Source organism: Aplidium turbinatum, chromosome 7, assembly GCF_918807975.1.
Source record: "Aplidium turbinatum chromosome 7, kaAplTurb1.1, whole genome shotgun sequence".
Classification (NCBI taxonomy): domain Eukaryota; kingdom Metazoa; phylum Chordata; class Ascidiacea; order Aplousobranchia; family Polyclinidae; genus Aplidium; species Aplidium turbinatum.
In genome coordinates, this window is record NC_137478.1 from 22,551,793 (window position 1) to 22,571,313 (window position 19,521).

The 19,521-nt window shown below is 37.8% G+C and overlaps 1 protein-coding gene across 1 annotated transcript in view; it reads left to right on the plus strand.

Moving 5' to 3' along the window:
* The window catches only part of LOC145774086 (disheveled-associated activator of morphogenesis 1-like), a 32,327-nt gene extending 13,273 nt beyond the window's left edge, over positions 1-19,054 (plus strand). Inside the window, exons 8-24 of the mRNA XM_082585234.1 lie at positions 558-728; positions 1,723-1,840; positions 2,779-2,914; positions 3,120-3,178; positions 3,516-3,706; positions 5,469-5,504; positions 7,033-7,422; positions 7,752-7,814; positions 8,980-9,012; positions 9,851-10,000; positions 10,137-10,276; positions 10,960-11,048; positions 11,292-11,460; positions 12,549-12,656; positions 13,429-13,633; positions 14,865-15,035; positions 15,621-19,054. Of these exons, the coding sequence (XP_082441360.1) occupies positions 558-728; positions 1,723-1,840; positions 2,779-2,914; positions 3,120-3,178; positions 3,516-3,706; positions 5,469-5,504; positions 7,033-7,422; positions 7,752-7,814; positions 8,980-9,012; positions 9,851-10,000; positions 10,137-10,276; positions 10,960-11,048; positions 11,292-11,460; positions 12,549-12,656; positions 13,429-13,633; positions 14,865-15,035; positions 15,621-15,842 (2,451 nt within the window). The 3' untranslated portion in view covers positions 15,843-19,054. The remainder of the gene's footprint in view (positions 1-557; positions 729-1,722; positions 1,841-2,778; positions 2,915-3,119; positions 3,179-3,515; positions 3,707-5,468; positions 5,505-7,032; positions 7,423-7,751; positions 7,815-8,979; positions 9,013-9,850; positions 10,001-10,136; positions 10,277-10,959; positions 11,049-11,291; positions 11,461-12,548; positions 12,657-13,428; positions 13,634-14,864; positions 15,036-15,620) is intronic.
* The last annotated feature ends 467 nt before the right edge of the window (positions 19,055-19,521 follow it).

Consider the following 19,521-nt stretch of genomic DNA (forward strand, 5'->3'; position numbering starts at 1 on the left):
TACTTAGAGATGATACTGGTTTTGTTGCAGTTCTCTAACTTATTTTACCATAAACCTTGTTAAATTTCAGTTTTCCAAAAAACAAACTGACATAATCATCTGACATAAAACTTTCTTTCAAATCATAATTTTTAGACCAGTTTTTTTATCATTTTTTGCTGCAAAACTTCGGAGTGGCGTTTTCTCCATTGGTTGCGAAATTACGTAAGTTTGTGACAGGATATCCGTCATTTTTACATTGATTCAACGTCTGCAGACGTTGTGAAATATGTAAAATATAAATGGAGAAATAACGGATTTTGTTGTCTGTAAAATCAGCTGCGAAAAACAGTTTCATTTTCTTATTTCTCTAAAGACTTTGTTTTGTTGGTTATTTGATGTTGTTTGGATGTAAAAACTCGTTGTTTCAACTAGTGTGTTTCAAACATTAACATTTACTCCAATTTAATATCAGTTTACGTTGTCTGAAAGTAAAAAAAAAATAGCTTTCACATGAATTAAAATTTCTAACCGAATGCTTTTCTGTCTTCATATTTCTATCAATCTCTCTCTTCCAGGATCATTTGGAGTTCCGATGCCACCTCCGCTACGAGCTTCTCCTCCTCGGGATCCAACCCATCATGAATCAGCTCCGGACCTACGAAAATGATCTTCTTGACAAGCACATCGACTTCTTTGAAGGAATTCGCAGAGAGGATGAGGAAGAGATATCTTCTCGGTTTGACGCGGTTAGTACTTGAGATACCCAGGGAGCAAAATTCGTCCTAAAAATTCGTCCAAAATTCATCCAAAAAGGATGAATTTTGTCAACCGAGTAAAGCAGATGTTATTTTGTTTAACTCGAATCTATATTTTCTTGACGTTGAAACTACGTGAAAAGTGCTGGTTCGAATAGTTATCTAATCTGCACAAGTTTTCTATGTGACCATTTGCAATTTCGTGATTGGATGCACCGACATTGGATCAATTGTTCACGGATTAAGCACATTGGCCGATTTAAAAGTTTGTTTTAGACTGTTTTTCACTCACCGCAATCTGCTGATTAGAATTGCCGATTACTGATCCACCGATAAACTTCGCCCAAAATGATTTTCGATTAATTAATCAGACGATTAGCTTAATCGGCGCTTAAAGATGCGCTGTTTGTGCATCCAGCGCTTAGGTTTCAAAAGGTGAGCCTGTTTAACCTTTCCGTTCTGATGTCATGAGGTCAGTCTTGCGGCCAGTCATTCTTGTCTGTTTATTATTCGTTTATTACATCAATACATCAACTGTAAAAAGTACACTGTGTTAATTGATTGAAAGCGAACTGCTAAAATACTTGAAAACGTGTTTCCTAATCTGTGCCTTACTTGCACTATAGTCTTTTATGCACTGTAGTCCTTGATGCAACGTGAAAGCGGACTAAATCTGTTAACTTGGTATTTTAAGAGAACGCAGCGGATGTGCCTTTAATTAAACACAGAAACACATTCAAAGAGCCATGTTTCAGGACTGTAGAAGAAATCTATATAATTTTTTTAAACATTTGCTGAAAACTAAGGTTTTGTTTTTGTGTGTTGATGTCTGTTCCTTTGACTGAGTTTCACCAAATTAAGCAATGGATTACAAAGCATGCCTTTCAACTGCCATACTTTGTTTCAGCAAGGAATACGTTTTTTTATGTTCAAATTCGTCATTCACGAAAACACCATCTTTGATAAACTCTGCGTTTTTAAACAGGAACACATCGACACGAAAAGCGCGGGAGAAATGTTTGACTTCATTCAAAAGAAGCTCGCGTATACTGAGGCTTATCCCCATCTCCTGTCCTTGCTGGAGCACTGCATGTTTTTACCTTGTACGTTTGTTGTTCTGTTTCATTTTCACACTGGACAAGGCGGACGTTTCCCATCCAGGAAATCAGTCCTTGTTTTACAATGATTCAAGGTCTGCAGAGGCTGATTTAAATGTAAAAAAAGGATTGATTTGCTGAATGGGATATTCAATATTAATTATCTGGTCTAGTTCCTTGAAGAAGTCACTCAAATCGTATTGTGGGAACGTCTTATTGACAGAAGCTGATGTTGATGCTCACTCTTGTAGGCTAATGTCTAAAAGGGTCTGAGGTGGTAAACAGTCGATGAATGACTCATTTCAAGTTCAAATCCAGTGTCAACGACGGTTTAACATCCATCGATTGAATCGGCATGGATGCTACTGAGGCTTGTCTGTACTCAACTACACAAACAAGATGATTGGTTTAATTTACCCCCAATAATAATAATCATAATCACGTTTTATTTGATTCCATTACAACACAATATGCACTGCGCTTACAAATGCAACATACAACAGGAAGTAAGTAACCTATAGACATCAAGTCAGCTGCTATACTTTGGCATGCAAATGAATTTCTTGCCGAAACACAACCGCGTGCTCTGGAGTGGTATCGAACCCACGTCCTTTCGGACGTCGTGTAAATATTCTCACAACTAGATCGCACAGCGAATTTATTTTTTATACCAACAAACATACCCCAGATCAAGAACTTTTTTTTAGATAAAGTTTTCTTAGGAGTACAACAATGTAGTTAGGAGTGGAGCTCTCAGGGGGAAAGGCAAACAAACCACTCAAATCGGCTATCAGAACATAAAAACGACATCCTTTGCTCATATTGTGCGTACAAAATTGGTAGTTGCGTCTAGAATGGCCCTTTCAACTACGTCTATTTCCCTGGCACAAAATTGGGGTCACGATACAGATTAGAGTTGCATAACATTTATTTCTATTTTTTAGTAAATAAGGGCGGGAGTCCCTTCCACTGGCAGCTGTTTGATAGAATCGTTCAGCAAATTTCGCTACAACGACTTGATGGGAGTGACCCGGATGTTTCGTTTCTCAGAGAGTTCAACCTTGAGCGATGCTTGAAACTGTAATCTGCTTTACATTTCATACTTTTTTTTGGTAACTCATTATATTAGGTTTAGTGTGTGTTTGTAAAGCAAAAACGGTCGATTTTCTGCTTGAAATGTTTAATTACGAAACATGTGTTCTTGTGTAGCCTACAGTGTTTCATGTTACTCTGATGAATTTTTTTTTTATTAAGTACATTTGTTTTCAACTTGTTTGACTTTCAGACTCGTCGACGAGAATGAAGTCACCAAATGGAAGGAATCTGCTGAATCTTTCAGTAAAAGTAAATTTTTAATTGAACGTTCACAACAGTAATTTCAATGGAAAACAGCTTCAAGCCTTAAATATCCCATCCTTGCTCCGAAAGTTAAACATTTGGTTTGTTAATGTAACCATAAAAGTTGATTTGCTTAGGCTTTATTTAAATGAAGTCGGGGTGCTCGAAGAATGTCAAAACATATGTTTTATTAAAAAAAAACTTGGCCGCACAATCGTACAATTATATCACGAAACCATCTTCATGTGTGAAGAATTATAATCTGATGTTCGTTCTGATGATGTTCGCTCTGATGATGTTCGTTCTGATGATGTTACGACCTGATGTTCACGTTAATATCCAGAGCATGATGAAATTAAAGTCCAGTTGGATCGCAAGGAGAGAGAATGTGAAGCAAAAACGCAAGAGAAAGACGAACTGATGAGGACACTGAACAGCCTGAAGGGGAGACTGGATGGTGAGACTAAGGAGAAACTTGGAACAGAACAAAAACTTGATGACATGACCAAGCACGCTGAGGCGCTTCGAAACACAGTAAGGTTCAGTTGGTTTAAAAATGTGTGTGTTGATTCGATTTTAGCGTTAACTTGAAATTTCGAAAATCTAGTATTTCGTAAAAGCAGGTTTTCTATGTAAACTATCTCACTACATAGAATGCATGTTTTAGCGGAAGCACAATTATATACAGCGCTTCTTAGAGCATCTACGTTCGGCCAAACTAGTACAACTATCAAAGCAAATCAATTATTGTATGCACAATTGCACAATAATGCACATTGAAAAATTAAATTTTTACCATTTTTTCGACGCATTCAGCCTTTTGCAGATTGTAAAAAAATAGATTGAGTGGAAGAGAAGGCAAGGAAGCCAATCTTCGTGTTTATCGTCAAGCATTTCTTTAAAGGGGACCTGAAATGAAAAATTAAAATTTTTTTGGTGATTCTTTACTGTTTAAGTATTATATTTTTCGAAAATTTTTTTTGATATGCCTTTTTGTTTGGGAGATATACCCAAATAAAAATTGGCCACCTGATGGCGCTATGTGTCTTGTGACGTCATCGGCTGGCAACCAAGTAAACAGCTTCATGCATTTGCCTTAGAAACGTCGCATAGGTCATTGTATATCGAGCATAAACAAGATGTCTGAAACAAGACAAGGATTTCTATTTGAATCAAAAAGACGGCGACTTGACAGCGAAGAACATCATTCTGATTCGTGCTCTGACAACACCAGTTTGGACAGCAGTCGGATAGAAAATTTGCATTGAAAAAAATGCAGGAAAATAATTTGCTTGAACCAAGTGGTTTATATCAACTAAAAGTAGCCGATGTAATCAGAGTTGCCTAATATGCCTACCCTGCCAATGTTTTACTGTCCTACTGACCTGTTTCAAAGTCTTGTTGTTTTCTCGCTTTGCTATTCAATCCAAACGTCCGATCGTACTCACAGACCTGAACCTAGGTCGATCGAGTTTTGTGGGTAGGCCTACTGTATTGACAGTGGCTTTCACATATCTTGAAAAATGACAGAAGAAACAGCTTCAGGGATGAGCAGGTGTCTGGACTTGGTGCCTTGTAGCTCTGCCTGTAAATCACTTTGGTAATCGCTGGCCAGAAAATGATTGCTGCACACACGGCAGTGCTTGTTTACAGGTGGGTTTCTGAGTTTCATCGCTGAGATTCATTTCTTCAGCTTGTCGTTATTATTCAGAGGTAAACGATGAAAGGATACCCCTTTGACGATTCCCCGGTTAGTACAACCGGAAGCCATACAAGAAGCCATCATTTTAAGGGCGTAAAAACTCCCTTAGCACAAAATTGTTCGCTGTTTCGGTAGCCTACGCGATTTGTTCCTGGTGTTTGCACGCGAAACAGAAGACCTTGGATGCCGCTTTGCCAGCCAATGACGTCATCAAAATTTTTGACCAATCAGAATCATTCAATTCAAAAAAGGTTTTTTTAGGTTTTTTAATTAATGGTAACACAAAAAATAAAAAAATTGTTGAAAAACGTTTTATTTCAGAAAGATCTACAAATACAAAAGCCATGTATTTTCGTTGCAGTGCACCTTTAAGTGTCTTGCTAAAGACACACTCGCGTGGTCTCTACAGGTGTCAAATGTCTTCCTAGCTAGGTACTTTCTTGTTTTAATATATTAGACTTGCTTCTAAATCACTCCTCAGACAACAACATCCGTCATTTTTACATACATGGATTCAACGTCTACAGACGTTGAATCCATGTAAAAATGACGGGTTTTGCTGTCTGGGTATGCATCGCTTTCCTCTTCCTGCAGCCGAATTCCGAATCTCCATCCTCTCCAGATGACATGGTGAGAGATCACTTTCTTGCGGCATGCTTCCAGATTATTTAAAACCCATCATTTTTACGTTGATTTAACAACTTTTGACGTGGAATCGACGTGCCCGTTTACCAAAAGCTGCCTTACATCGTTTCAACGTTGAGATAATGTGAAAACGACAACTTTTACTTTTTAGATAAAACATTGGATTCTGCGAACCTTTAACTTATCAATCTCCTTTCCGATTTCATTACAATTGCGTTTAATAACGTTGAAACAGCAGCTTCAAGCTGAACAAAAGAGCGCATTAAACAACGACACACTGACTTCAACACCATTCGTCATAGCACATGACTAGGGAACAGTGTTCCGAAAGCTAGTGCAATCAGCTATTACCACAGCGCACTCACAGCATCAGGCTAAAACAGCGAAAAAGCGAAACTCGATCTATTGCTTAACTTTCAAAGCCGAGAGAAATCCCACAGAAGCAGTCATACAACCAAAAATTGATAACCAAAAGCATGGTTTATGGTTCTTGATCTGATGCACTTTGCTTGACTTTTTATTGACAACGTTTTTAATTTTGGTTCATCTTTAATTTGTTTTTGTTCCGCAAGGCGTCTTTCGTTTTGGTTTCATTTTGGACCCGTTTTTTTGACTATAAAACGACTGGATCTTGACGTCATTTTAATGCATTGTGACGTCATTTAATGCAAGTGATTTGTTCGCCACTGTAGCTCAGTCGGTTAAGCGCATAAATTTGTGCACGAAGAAACTGCACAATCAATCGGCGCTGGTTCAGCGCTGGATGTGCGCTTGAGCAACTCATTTTATGGATCGCTTTCCATTCAGCGGCTACTTGTGGATGGAATAGTTCATAGACAACAGCACTTCGACCGTCGGAAACTTTACTCTGTCAAACTTGGTAACCGGGCCTGCGTCAGTGGTTCAAAGCCTATGCATTACAAGTATGCGAAACTGCCAGGAATAACTTTAAACCCATCAGAGACTTTTTTCAGCTCAAGGATAAAGATTCAAAACCAACCAATCAAGCAAACCCGCTAAAGCCATGCCCTGGATTTCAAACAGAATTCATTCAAGATGTCACTTTTAATATTGAAAATTGAAATACATAAATGGAGACACGAATGATATAAACTGATTTGATGTGAAAACTTACACATTTTTTTTACTTTCTCATGCTTTTTTATTTTAAAATCATGTGAATATGGATCTAGATTCTTTCAAATTCGTCAAAATGGACGAAATAAGACGACTCTTTTTACGAATTATGTTTTAGTTGATTTATTAGTTCCATTTCAACAACGATTTATTATTTTTTATACACATTTTTTGTTAAGCTGATTGCAAGCACTTTTATGGCTCGAACAAGAAGTTGTCTAAACTAAAGTAAGCTTTTACGAAAATTTGTTAACACAAGAACGTCTCTTGTACTTTTTATACAGACAGCAATCTGGTGCTGCAATAAATTGAATGTGGAACAGCTTTATATGATCAAGAGATGCAGTTTCTGTTAATTTTTGTATTTCTTTTCAAGATTCTCACTGAACAACAAGAGAAAGAAAAACTTCAGGAAATCATTAAAACAGGAAACGTTCCTGATGACGTGAAAAATTCGGTTTTAACCCCACCCGCCCCACCTCCACCATCCCAAATATCTTCTGTTGCCCCACCACCGCCACCTCCTCCTCCTGGAAGTGGACCGCCACCTCCATGTGCACCTCCTCCTCCGGGGCCTCCTCTTCCCCCAGGAGCTCCTCCTCCTCCAGGAGCTCCTCCCCCTCCTGGAGGAGCCCCTGTTGCTCCGGTATCTCTTCCAAAGAAAATTGTCCCGAAATCATCGGCTCCCCTCAAATCTTTCAATTGGTCAAAGTTGCCCGAGGTTAAAATCTCAGGAACAATTTGGTCACAAATTGATGATTCAAAAGTAAGTTGTAAGTAAATAAAGGCCAACTTTCTGACCGAAGCTTTGTCGATTCCACAAATTCGATCCATGATAACGAGCTACGTGTTGCTCTAATTTTATTTTCTTCCGCAAAGTGTTTCAGTCATTTTTCACCAACTGCGTTTTTTTGTAAAACTTTGGTTAATCAACCTGATCTGTTGGATATTCCTGCCATCATAATCTATTTATTCTATGGAAATTCCTGTTAATTCCGGTCACACCTGGTTTTGTTTAGATCGTTTCATTGGTTGTTAGATTGCACCATTCCGGTCATGCTAGGCTGGTTATAATCATACTCACTCCATCAACAGGCGTTCCAGTTGATTGACCTTCCAAACTTTGACAACACATTTTCGGCCTTTCAGAAGCAACAGGTAAATTCACTTTGCTTCTGCTGCTGCAAGATTTTCAATTGTTGTGACATCACAATGTCTCCAGTGATGCATGACCTTTGACCACCGTACAATATTCATCCGAAGATCAAAAATAAAACGTAGCATTGCATTTTTTAGTGTTATCAACGTCAAAAACATCAATAGAATCATTAAAGATAAATTAAAAGCACTTTTGTGGACATTGTGTTCATCTCATTTCAATGTATTGATGGTGTTAATATGTAAAGTGTGACTGCGCAAACACTTCAACAACATTAACAGGCTGTTTTGCACTAACAAAATGTTGCAAAAAAGATTGCTGTTTGCGAGCCTGATAGCAACTAATTGAATAGTTTGTCTCTTCAAAAACCTATGTGAAATTTCAGCAAGTCTGATCTGTTGCGATTTTATCAGAAAACCTAACTGCTAAAAAACGTTGGTTAGTGTTTACTTCCAGACAGCAAAATCCGTCTGCAGACGTTGAATCAATGTAAAAAGGACGGGTTTTGCTTTGTGGGTAGTGACATGCTTGAAGGTGCACACTGCATATAACCATTGACACTTTTGCCTGTTCTCCCGCTTAATCTAAATCACAACACTGGCATAAGCCTGTAGGTAGTTGAAACAAATAAAGTAGACCCGTGGAATGTGAAACGCAGATACAGGTAGACATTTCATCGCCTTATAACTAAAATACAAAACCGCACGGTGGTACTGAATGGCTTAAATCGATAAATTTTGCACCAGCTCAGTGGTTGAGTGGTTTATCGCCTTCGGCTCTTGTGCTGGTAGATCTGGGTTCGATTCCAGGTCGCTTTAAAAACGGTACCGATTGTGTTCTTTCTTGCATAATATAGTGAGAACAAGTCGGGTCATAATGTGGCGATATCCTAAATATAATGCAAAACTAAAAATGAGCCCTATCAGTAAAAGATCTTACAGTTATTAATAAATTTTGTGCTTTTATTTTACACTTCATCGAATTTATTGTGTGGACACTATGCCGCAAGTGCAATCTTTCATTTGCTTTTACTCAAGCAGCAAAATACGTCGTTTTTACATTAAATCAATGTAAAAAGGGCGGATTTTTTGCTGCCCAGAAAGCTGCTTTTGCGATGGCTTGCTTTGCTAATATTATATGTTGCTTTGCATGTTTGTTCGGCAGGAAATGCAGCCAATGTTATTGTTGCCAGCTCAGGTAAGGCGTTTCTACTTCCACAAATTGACGTCTTTTTGCACTGATTCAACGTTGTATATGTTGCTTCACATCTTGTAACGCGGTATTTTGAGGAAAATGCTTGTGATTATGTTTTCTAAAATTCTAAGTTAGCTTTATTAACTTTTCTAGGTCTAACAATAGAGATCCGTGATCACGGTAGTTTACTGATAAAGCATGTTGACTTTTACCAATGCTATGATCAGACGATTTGCTGCCATTGTTTCAACATTTCCGGTTTATTTTTTTTTTTATACTGTATATATGTAAGAGATAATATTACTTGGTCATAATTACCGACGTGAGACTTTCGCAGCATTCTATTGTGTTAACCAAAGAAGAGATATAACTCCTTTAAATGGTTGTAGCCCATGGTGTAATATGAGGCTTGTGCCACTGAGTGTAAGCGTAACTGGAAGGATACTATCACTCATTTATATAGATAGCAATGCTATATTGTTGATGCAAAGTTATTTTGCATGTTGTGAGTTTGTACCACTTCATAAGCTGGTCTCCTTTCATATCGGTTGTAATATTTTTTTCATTTCATGAGTTGCAATTTTTATTCATGTTTAATTTTAGCCAACCTTTTATAAGGAAATGTACAGTTGTACACTGACCAGTTAAGTTACATATTACGTCATGACTGAATTTAATGCACATTTTGTGTGTAGCTTTTATTATAGTTACTTAACTTACTTTTATGAATAATCCACCATTAGGGTGTAAAAGTCACCCGATTTGAGATCCCCTGGCTTTTCCAAATTAACCGATCTTGACTTTCAACTGTATTTTTGATAACTTTCAATACTTTTGTTAGAAATATGACTCCCATGACGATGTTTCCTCCAAGAAAGCAAAGGAACTGTCAGTAATCGATGGAAGAAGAGCTCAGAATTGCACCATTCTCCTCTCAAAGATCAAATTGAGCGACCAGGACATCAGAAGAGCTGTGCTCAGTTGTGATCAGGTAAACAGGTCTCAGGGGTTCTGTGCTAGACATAAAATTAAACATCTCTGAGTGATGAAGTTTGAAGTGCCACTAATTTTCAACTGTCAGTTTGTTTAAATAAAATTACGTTCATTGTTACGCCAATAACGTTTAGAGCGAAGACCTGCAGAAAGACATGCTGGAACAGATGCTGAAGTACATCCCAACTAAAGAAGAAGCTGAAATGTTTAACGAACATAAAAACGACGTTGCAAAGATGGCACGGGCCGATCGGTTCCTCTTTGAGATGAGCACGTGAGTGAATTTGTTTTTTTCATTTTTATTTTATTTTTTTCATCGGTCTTTTCTACGTTTTTTTTTTTTTTTTTTTTCATTTTTCTTCTAACTTGCTCAATGTTGTTGCGTGGTCTGGTGGCAGGGGCGTAGCCAGTACAAAATTTATGGGTGGGGGCAAATAAGTATTATTGCACATGTCAGTTGAGCCTGCTAACGAATCACCGAAGGCGGAGCATTCACTGGAGGAGGGGAGGTCCTCTCCTAGAAGTTTTCGAAAAAATATTTCTTAAAATTCCACCTTTTGAAAGTACTTTCAGCCTAATTCCATAGTAAAACGTTTGTCAAATGATACTCACTGTAACAGAAAGTAAAATGTTCATTCAAAATATTTCGGGGGGAGGCAATTACCCTCTTTTCCCCCTGATTATCCTCCTGTCCGGTGGTGAGCGTGTCGGCCTGACTGTTGAAAGGACGTTGCTTCAACACCTGCCGTAAGCACGAGACTGTGTATTATGTTTATTTTTTTATGTTTCTCGGCAACCTTGTACTCACTTTCAGGAAAAACGCTCCTTTTTACATACTGACGTGCTTGGTAGTGGACACGAAGATTGGCTCCCTTGTCTTCTCGTCCCTTGATCGAAATTTAAAAAACATCTATGATAGCCCTGTGCCACTTTTCATTAGTTATGTTGCGTTTTCAGCATCAACCATTTTGAACAAAGACTCCAAGCGGTTTTCTATAAGAAAAAATTCCATGAACGAACGACGGAAATACAACCGAAAGTGGAAGGTAATCTCCACTAGCAAAATCATTTTATTTTACATTGATTCAACGTGTTTTTGAGCGAAACAATTTTCTGTCTACGCTGACACAAATAGATTGGTAACATTCAACATCGGAAGGTATGACGTAAGCGAAAAACACAGGAACTAACGTGATGTTTTCTTGAAAGAATGTTGCAAAAACAAACGAATATACGATTTTACTTTCTTTCTTTTTTTGTAAAACTAACTGAACAACAATCATTTTCAGCCATCTTGAAAGCGTCCAATGAAATTGAAAGCAGCAAAAAGTTACGAAAGGTTTTGGAGATGGTCTTAGCCTTTGGAAACTACATGAACAAAGGAGCACGCGGAAACGCATATGGCTTCAAGCTTCAGAGTCTGAGCAAGATGGCTGACACAAAATCCAGTTCAAACCGGTTTGTGGTTGATTGTAATTTCATCTTGTATTTTCCTTTGTGCGGTTGCATATTATTAGTTGAGTGGTTTGAAGGTTTACAAAGCTAAATTAGCGTTTTTCAAATGAGAACTGTGTAATAGTTTTGAATTGTTAAAGAAGCTTTAGTGGCAACATGAAAATTAACAAAAAGAGTATTTTTTCTTTTGCCTCAGCCACGGCCTTTTCTACAATGGAGAAATGCTATTTATTTCGCTTTAAAAGCTTTCAGTTCATTAGTCATCATGTCGTCTGAATAATGCTGTGGTGACGTGGCACACAAAACCAAAACTAGTCTTGCCAGACAGGGAATTTTGTCGCCAGTCTGTGGAAATTTAGAGAATGTTGAAGACAAAAAATTGGTATTGGAAAAAGTTCCAGGTTCTGGAAAATTATCCTGACAATCGATCCTGGCACAGGAAGTCCTGCAGAATGAAGTTGAGATTGAGAAAGTTGCTGAGCTGCAGTGGGAAAATAAATTTAGCGTCGTCTGGTAATACTGGTCGAAACACCATTTGTCGCTGCATTCTCAGTTCTCACTTCAGCCATCTGCTGATATCCTAAAACCTCAAAGATTCAGAACTCATTTCTGTATTCTCAAAGAATTGAGTGTTAAAATATCCATTCTTTCCTTACAATCCTGGCACTTGTGTAGCGCCGTGAAAATTGCCTGTGATCATAGCTTTGGTAACCTTTGCTTAACATTAACGTTTCGTTTTGCGCTCTTCATTGTACATCATCCGAGCTCTGACACACAACTCCTTGATACATATAGGCTACAGTACATACGTGAGCAGAATACATCCATACAATACATAACAAATCAACATATTTCTCAAACAGCAAATCAACCATTTTTATATTGATTCAACGTCTGCAGAAGTTGAATCAATGTAAAAAACGGATAATTTGCTGTCTGGGTAGCATTTGCTGCTGTAGCATGCCGGATGGCGTTTACGCCATTTTTTTTCTACATTAAATAAAGCACTTTTTAAATGCCAGATGCACTGACTGGATTGCAAAATACATGAAAAGGTGATAATTAAAGAATTTAATTTTTTTTCAACGCAGCAACGTCAACCTGATGCATTTTCTCATCGAAATGCTTGAAAAGAATAGTCCTGACGTCATTAATTTATCCGACGACCTCAAGCACGTTGAAGGGGCCGCAAGAGTCAGGTAAGATGAACTCAGTTGCTTTGTCAAACATTTACAAGTTCAATGTTATATTAACGAAAAATTAGCCTATTTATTTGGCAGATAGCAAAATCCGTCATTTTTACATTGATTGGACGTCCGCAGACGTTGAATCAATGTAAAAATGACGGATTTTGTCGTCTGGGTTGGCATGCTGCATCCCAGACACCAAATCAGTTGTTGTTTATATCGATTCATATTCTGAAGATGTTGAATCAATGTAAAAAACGACTGATTTCTGTCTGGGATTGATTATGCTCGTTAGATCTCTGATCTGTAAACTACTAGTACTTGTTAAAGGGAACCACCGTCTTTGGCAGTGTTGATTTTTTGAATTTTTACGGATTCTAGAACATTTTTATGTGTTGCTTGTTTTCGTCTCTTCTTTCGTTCTATTTCTTGGAAGCTGACGTATGATGACATCAGTTGTTGGACTGAAAGCACCGATGGTGGATGACAGTTGCGACTGGTGCCCATGCTTTGACTGCACGATCTAAATCAGTAAATCAGTAATTTTGTAAATAAAAATTGCTTTCTAGTCATGGAAAATCTTTTTTTGTATCAAATGGTTTCAGAAACTACTTCTTGAAATGCATTTGTTTTTATTTTTACTATTGTAATCATGGGTTGAGTTCGCCATAAAAGTATCGTTTGTTTTTTCTCGTGCTCACCGTCCTTTATCATTTTTTACTAGTTACGTTTATTCAACATTTAGTTACGGCTATAATACTGAAAATTTTGTTTTTATGTTCAGTCTTGGTGAACTTGAAAAAGAGATCGGTTCTCTACGTCTTGGCCTGAAAAATCTTAAAACTGAATTGGAATTCCAAGAGAAGCGTTCAACCAGTGGCCAGTCAGAGCCCGGTGACCGGTTTGTACCGGTTATGACCGACTTCCTTACTGTTTCTAATTTTAGCTTTACCGAATTAGAAGAACTCCTCAAAGAGGCAAAACAAAAAGTAAGCAAAAAGGATTGTGCAATGTGCATGTTAGCTCATGTGCGCGCACAATATACGTTGATACTATGCGTATATAATATTGCCCATACTTTGCATCGTCCATACTTAGCACCCATACCTGAGCTAGTTTGATACCCCACTCTTGTTGGCGCTACAAACTTCTATTTATCGTTCTTTTCTATTCTCCTAACTTCGAACACTCGCGATTGACACAAGAGAGAGAGACAAATAAGTTTATTTACCCATCAGATTCTCTAATTGTACAAAATAAGTTTGCAGCACAATAACATAAAACAATTTAGGTGGAGAGGTAAATTTTTTAAACCATAAACGGACGTAAGTCAGCAACAACACTACATTTAACATTATAAAAACAATAAGAAACAATAAGCGAACGTTTTCGGCTAGTCATACAGCCCTTTTCAAGTCTATAAGAAAAGTATTTTAAAAGAAATACTAAAGAATTATACAGTATCACAGCAAAAAATATGGTCAAATCTAAACATTTGAGAAACTGCTTAACTTGCTTACACAAAATGATAACTGAAAAATTACGCGGCACAACGGGTCAATTATTTCAGAGGTAAAATTAAATGTTCAGAGATGGACTCAAGCAGATTACACAAGATGTACAGAAGTATAACACGAGAAAGTGATACAAACAAAGCAAAAATACCAGAAGCACAACACGTGACAATTCAATCAAAAACTGTTAGACGATGGGAGGCTCCGCCAGCAAATAATTGCCTATTGAGCCCTGGGTTGAAAGATTTGATGATCAATGCCTCGTGGATTTTGGTGTCGAACTTGGACAACACTTTCGAACAATTTCGAAGGACTCCAATGAGGGTTTATTGTTTGAACATGATTGACAGTTTCTAATATGATCTTTAATTGCACTGTTTTTATTAAAATTATCTAAATTCAAATGCTCTCCCTGTAACAGAAAATTCATAAACACAGAGAAACGCTTTAGTACACTTTCTTGGAATAATTGCCCGGCAATAAGACTTCCACAATCGGAAATTTCCATCTGTCAATCTTGGTAACTGGCCCTGCGTCAAAAGCCTCTACAAGTTTGCGAAACTACCAGGAATAACCTATCAAGGTTTTGTCAGTTGGAGGATAAAGATTCAAAACCAACCAACACTTAGTGTGGAACAGCCAAAGACCATTTGGTCATCCATTCGGCTCCCAAGAGTAGAAATTTGAATCCGTTATTTCTTTGCAGTTTGCCAAGGTTGTTCAAATGTTCGGTGAAGATCCTACCAAGCAGCAACCCGACTCATTCTTTCGACTATTTGCTGATTTTCTTGAAGCGTTTGCTTCCGCCCGGAAAGACAATATTGCGATGAGAAAAAAGAAGACGGAAGAAGAGAAAAGAAAGAAACAAGAAGAGGAGGTGAGAAAGAAGTTGCTCCATTTCACCTTATAATTAATTCTTCTCATAACACTACGAATTTCATCATCATCGTATTTACGTCTCTTTCATCACACGTTTCCAAAGCTAATCTATGAGCAGAGATATGCTACCTAGTTTGTGAGGTCTCGTAAAGGTATTAATCCTGAGCCGAAAGATAATATATCACCACTTTCAAACGCTAATTTCAGCAAGTGTCAGAATATTATGGAAATGCAGTAAAACTGCATCATTTTGAAGAAAATCTAGTTTCATTGTGTGCATCAGTATAGGTTACTGTTGGCTCCCAGACAGTAAATCAATCGTTTTTTACATTAACATCATTTTACATCAGTGATTCTTGATTCAATGTAAAAGCCCACTGATTTGTTGTCTGGGCTGTACATTGCACAATAGTTCTTAAAGATGATTAAACATTTTTAAAAATACACTTGACCCTTTTAATGCTTCACAAAAGTACGAACAGAACTTCCCCAAAGATATTACCATTCTAATTTCTTAACCCTTTTCTGCTTCAGCTAGGGCTTATTTAGCTCTAACAACTCATTCATTCCTCATTCGTTGCAGAGAGAAAAAGCCCGATTGAAAAAGAAAGGGATAAATGGAACCCCAATGAAGGGCGACGCGACTCGGGGTGAATTTGACGACCTGGTCACAGCTCTAAAGTCGGGCGAAGTCTTTGAGAAAGAGGGCAGTAAATTTCAAAAAAGGAATCGAGGAAAGCGGCTGCCCAGTGCGCTTGAAAACGACCGAGAACGAGTCGTTCGGCAAATCACCACCAACATTTGAGCCTTCAATCTCTGCAGAATTTTTAATTCCACTCGAGCTGGCAATCTAGTGTCTGCCGGAAGAGGAGACTTCTACACTTTACAAGGCGACTATTTTCACTCGTAATGATGCATACTTCGGTGAGCATTGAACCGTGTTGAGTATCAATAGTTGTGAAGACAAAGAAGTTAAAGATGCAATCAACTTTATAAGGAGATTATTTTTTGCACTTGTAGGTAAAAAGCCATTCGCGTTTTACATTCAAACTGCCCCATACTGCTATTGCGTTTGCTTGACATGCTATGCTACATGCTCACAGAACCGAGAATAGGTTTGGTTTGGTAAAATATAGTTTCAATTTGGTGCAAAGGAAAATGCCAAATTAGATGTTAAATCACAAAAATGAATTCGTAATGCAAAGCGTGGAATATCGAATCTTGTTTCACTACCTAACTTTTTGTGTCGCCTAGAAGAAATTCGCTGTCTCTTTTAACCGAATCACTGCTGACCTTGAAGCTGCTGTTACTTTTTTCATTGATCGAATGAATCTTTGACTTTGGCTTGATTCCTGTTGCTGTAGCGCATACTTTATTTTGCGATCGAATTGTGACTGTCAGTTGTTTGCGTCGCTTTGTCTTGCCTTGGCTCAACTTTCTCGGCTGCTGGTTTCATAAATTTCTTCATTTTCATCTCTCCACTTGCACGGTCTTCCATAATCGTTTTGCTGACTTCGTCACAATGAACGCATTCACGCTGTTTATCACTCGTTTCTCATTTTCAATCATTGTCTTCTGCAGGGAATGGTATACTTTGAGTTTTTGGCATGAGACAAGCATATAGAATTTTGCTCGGTGCATGTTCGGCGCAAATTATTATCAACAAATGAGGTTCGATTGCTAGGTTTCTTGTAACAACATGGTTTGTTCCACCCCTCTGACAACGCCCCTATGTGCAACAAGAACACGTTTTTTTGTTGTTTCACCCTACCCGAAAGATCATGTTTTATTACTCCAAGATGGAAGTAGTTGCACATGGGCATTGTAATTAATTGTGTTTTGGACTACTTGAATTTCGAAATTAGAATTTACAAGAATTACGAAATGTAACTGATTAAACCAGTGGTTTTTAACTTTTTTTGCTTGTGGCCCACTAAAACTTAAAAAAAGTTAGTGTTGGCCTTTGAGCACGTCATCATAACGAGAATTGTTGTTTGTCACATGAACTGTGCTAGCTATAAACACCGGTTAAAAAACCACTGGATTAAGGTTCAAAAAGTCTTAAGGTTAAAGAAAAAGGTTAAAGTTAAAAAGTGAAATCGATTACTGTTTCTAATTATGGTCATTCCACGTTCTCACATAAGCACCACTTCACAGACAAAGGATTACGGAATGAAGTTCGACCCAGCTTGTCTCTTGCGAAGTCACCTTTTTCACATTTCTATTCAACGTTAGTTTACGCTAAACCATTGGGAAAATACACATAACTATTGCGGCTTTACCATATTAGCCTATTTAACTGTTGTCTGCACTTTTAGTGTTGCTGAGATTAGTCCATTTTGATGTTTAATCAACGTATAAACAATTATACATTCTCTATAAGCTTGGTTAACACCTACTCATATGCATTTCATACCATGAAAGATCTTGCCACCTTTTCGCGTTCACTGACGTGCTGGTACATGGCTTATTGCTGCTAGCATCTTTTATTAGTCCTGGAAACATTAATGACAAAAATATTATTTGAATTTCGAGTCTTTAACCTTGATTCAGTTTTAATTCAACTCTTACCTTTCCACCTTACGGGATTGGTACTGAGAAAACCAATCTTGATTTTGTTCCTCAAGCTACGTTGCCATTATCTAGCCATTCCTTTCTGTCTCGCCTGCGACTGCAGCATAGGCGTAGCCAGGGGGGGGGGGGCGAACGGGGCCATGACCCCCCCAAATTTTCAAAGTTTGGATTCCGAAGTTGAACCCTTTGTTGAAAATATAATATAATTTGTATAAATTTATATTGTTTTCCAAGATATCTGGCTATTAACACCCCCCAGGACTTGTTTTAGACACACAAAAAGACACCAATAAATTTTGCAAATCGTAAATCGCGCAAAGTTTACGCGATTTACGCTTCTTTTAACTAATCTGTGGAAGCAATTTCAGAATCGCTTACTCTGTAGGGTTTTTGTGTAGCTGAGTTTTTTGTGTTCTCTAATTTTAGCCGCAGTTTTTGCCCGTTTGTGTGTAGATAAGAGCTACCTTTAATAAGTTAATAGCTGTTTATCTGCTAATAAGTTTCATACAAATATTACCCTGAAAGTGTTTCCAGAAAGCGTTATAATCCATTATTTAAGTGTAATTTTGCAAAAATTTTCCGGGGGAGCATGCCCCCGGACCCCCCTAGAATACACGTGCCTTCGGCACGCTCTAACCCCCACCAGCTTTATTGCTTCCCTTGATTAACCCACCAGGATGCGCCACTGCACATCAGGTGGTGATGTCTTAAATCAAACATTTTGTCGTTCTCTTCAATTCATCAAATATTTGGCCCCCCCCAAAATTTTTTTCTGGCTACGCCACTGGACTGCAGTACTGTTTATCCTGGTGTCAAAGCCTATAACGTCGCATAACGATTTTTACTTCAAACTTGTTAAATTGTGAGAAATTTGTGTTTTTTGTTGCAGTGCATGTTTGATCATAAAAAAAGCAAATGGTTTAAAACAAGGCTGGCCAACCTGGGTCCCCATAGTGACCCCCTCAAAAACCTGATGCGGCTTTTCAGCAAAAACTTGGGTCACCTTCATTTAAAACACACCATCGTGTTACCTAAACAAGACCTTGTCTTTTGAAAATATTTCAGCATATGCCTACACTTTCTCAAATTTATCAGCCTGTGTTGCATCTCTCCTTCAGTGATCGTTTCACATATTTCTTAACCAGACAGCAAAATTTGTCATTTTTACATTGATTTAACGTCTGCAGACGTTGAATCAATGTGAAAATGGCAGATTTTGCTGTCTGGGTAAACACATCCACATAATTACTCCTAACCTTTTAGTAGTCTTGATTCAAATGCAATCTTGTTTTTTCTTTATTGTCGACTTACGCCGTATCAGCGTTTTGTCCACCGAAAGTGACTACGACTTTGATTAATCCTTGATTGCAATGATTTGCAAAAGATTATATTATGACGTGTATTTACTTTTTGTAAGGTTTGTTTATTAAAGAACGGATTTCTGAAAAAGAACTGTTGATGGCTGTCAGGTTGTAGCCAAAACACAAACCATCCGTGAAATACAACGGTGAACGACCCCAGCGCAGACTGAAAAAACATTTTTTTTTTCATTTTTGCAGCAAAACTGATTTGTCCGCTGCAAAAAAAATACAGGCGAAAAGGTTAATGCGTGGAATTTATCGGAAACGCAGTACACGTGAAATGCGTAAAAGTGAAGTCTAAGTTTATATCAAGTTTTGAAGATTTTTAGATTGAATTAATTGAGTTGGAAAAAGGTTAATTTTTCCCTAATCCCAATCATGTCGTTTAAGTGCGCCTACATCTTAAGATAAAACTACAGCCCTCGATGGACGTCGAATTGTAGCGTTCCTGTTGATATTCGGATCCTTACACTACACCCAAGCACGCTTCCCAGCTTGGAAATGTTAAAATTTTTACTTCAGTGACTAATGATAGCTGGTAAAACGTAG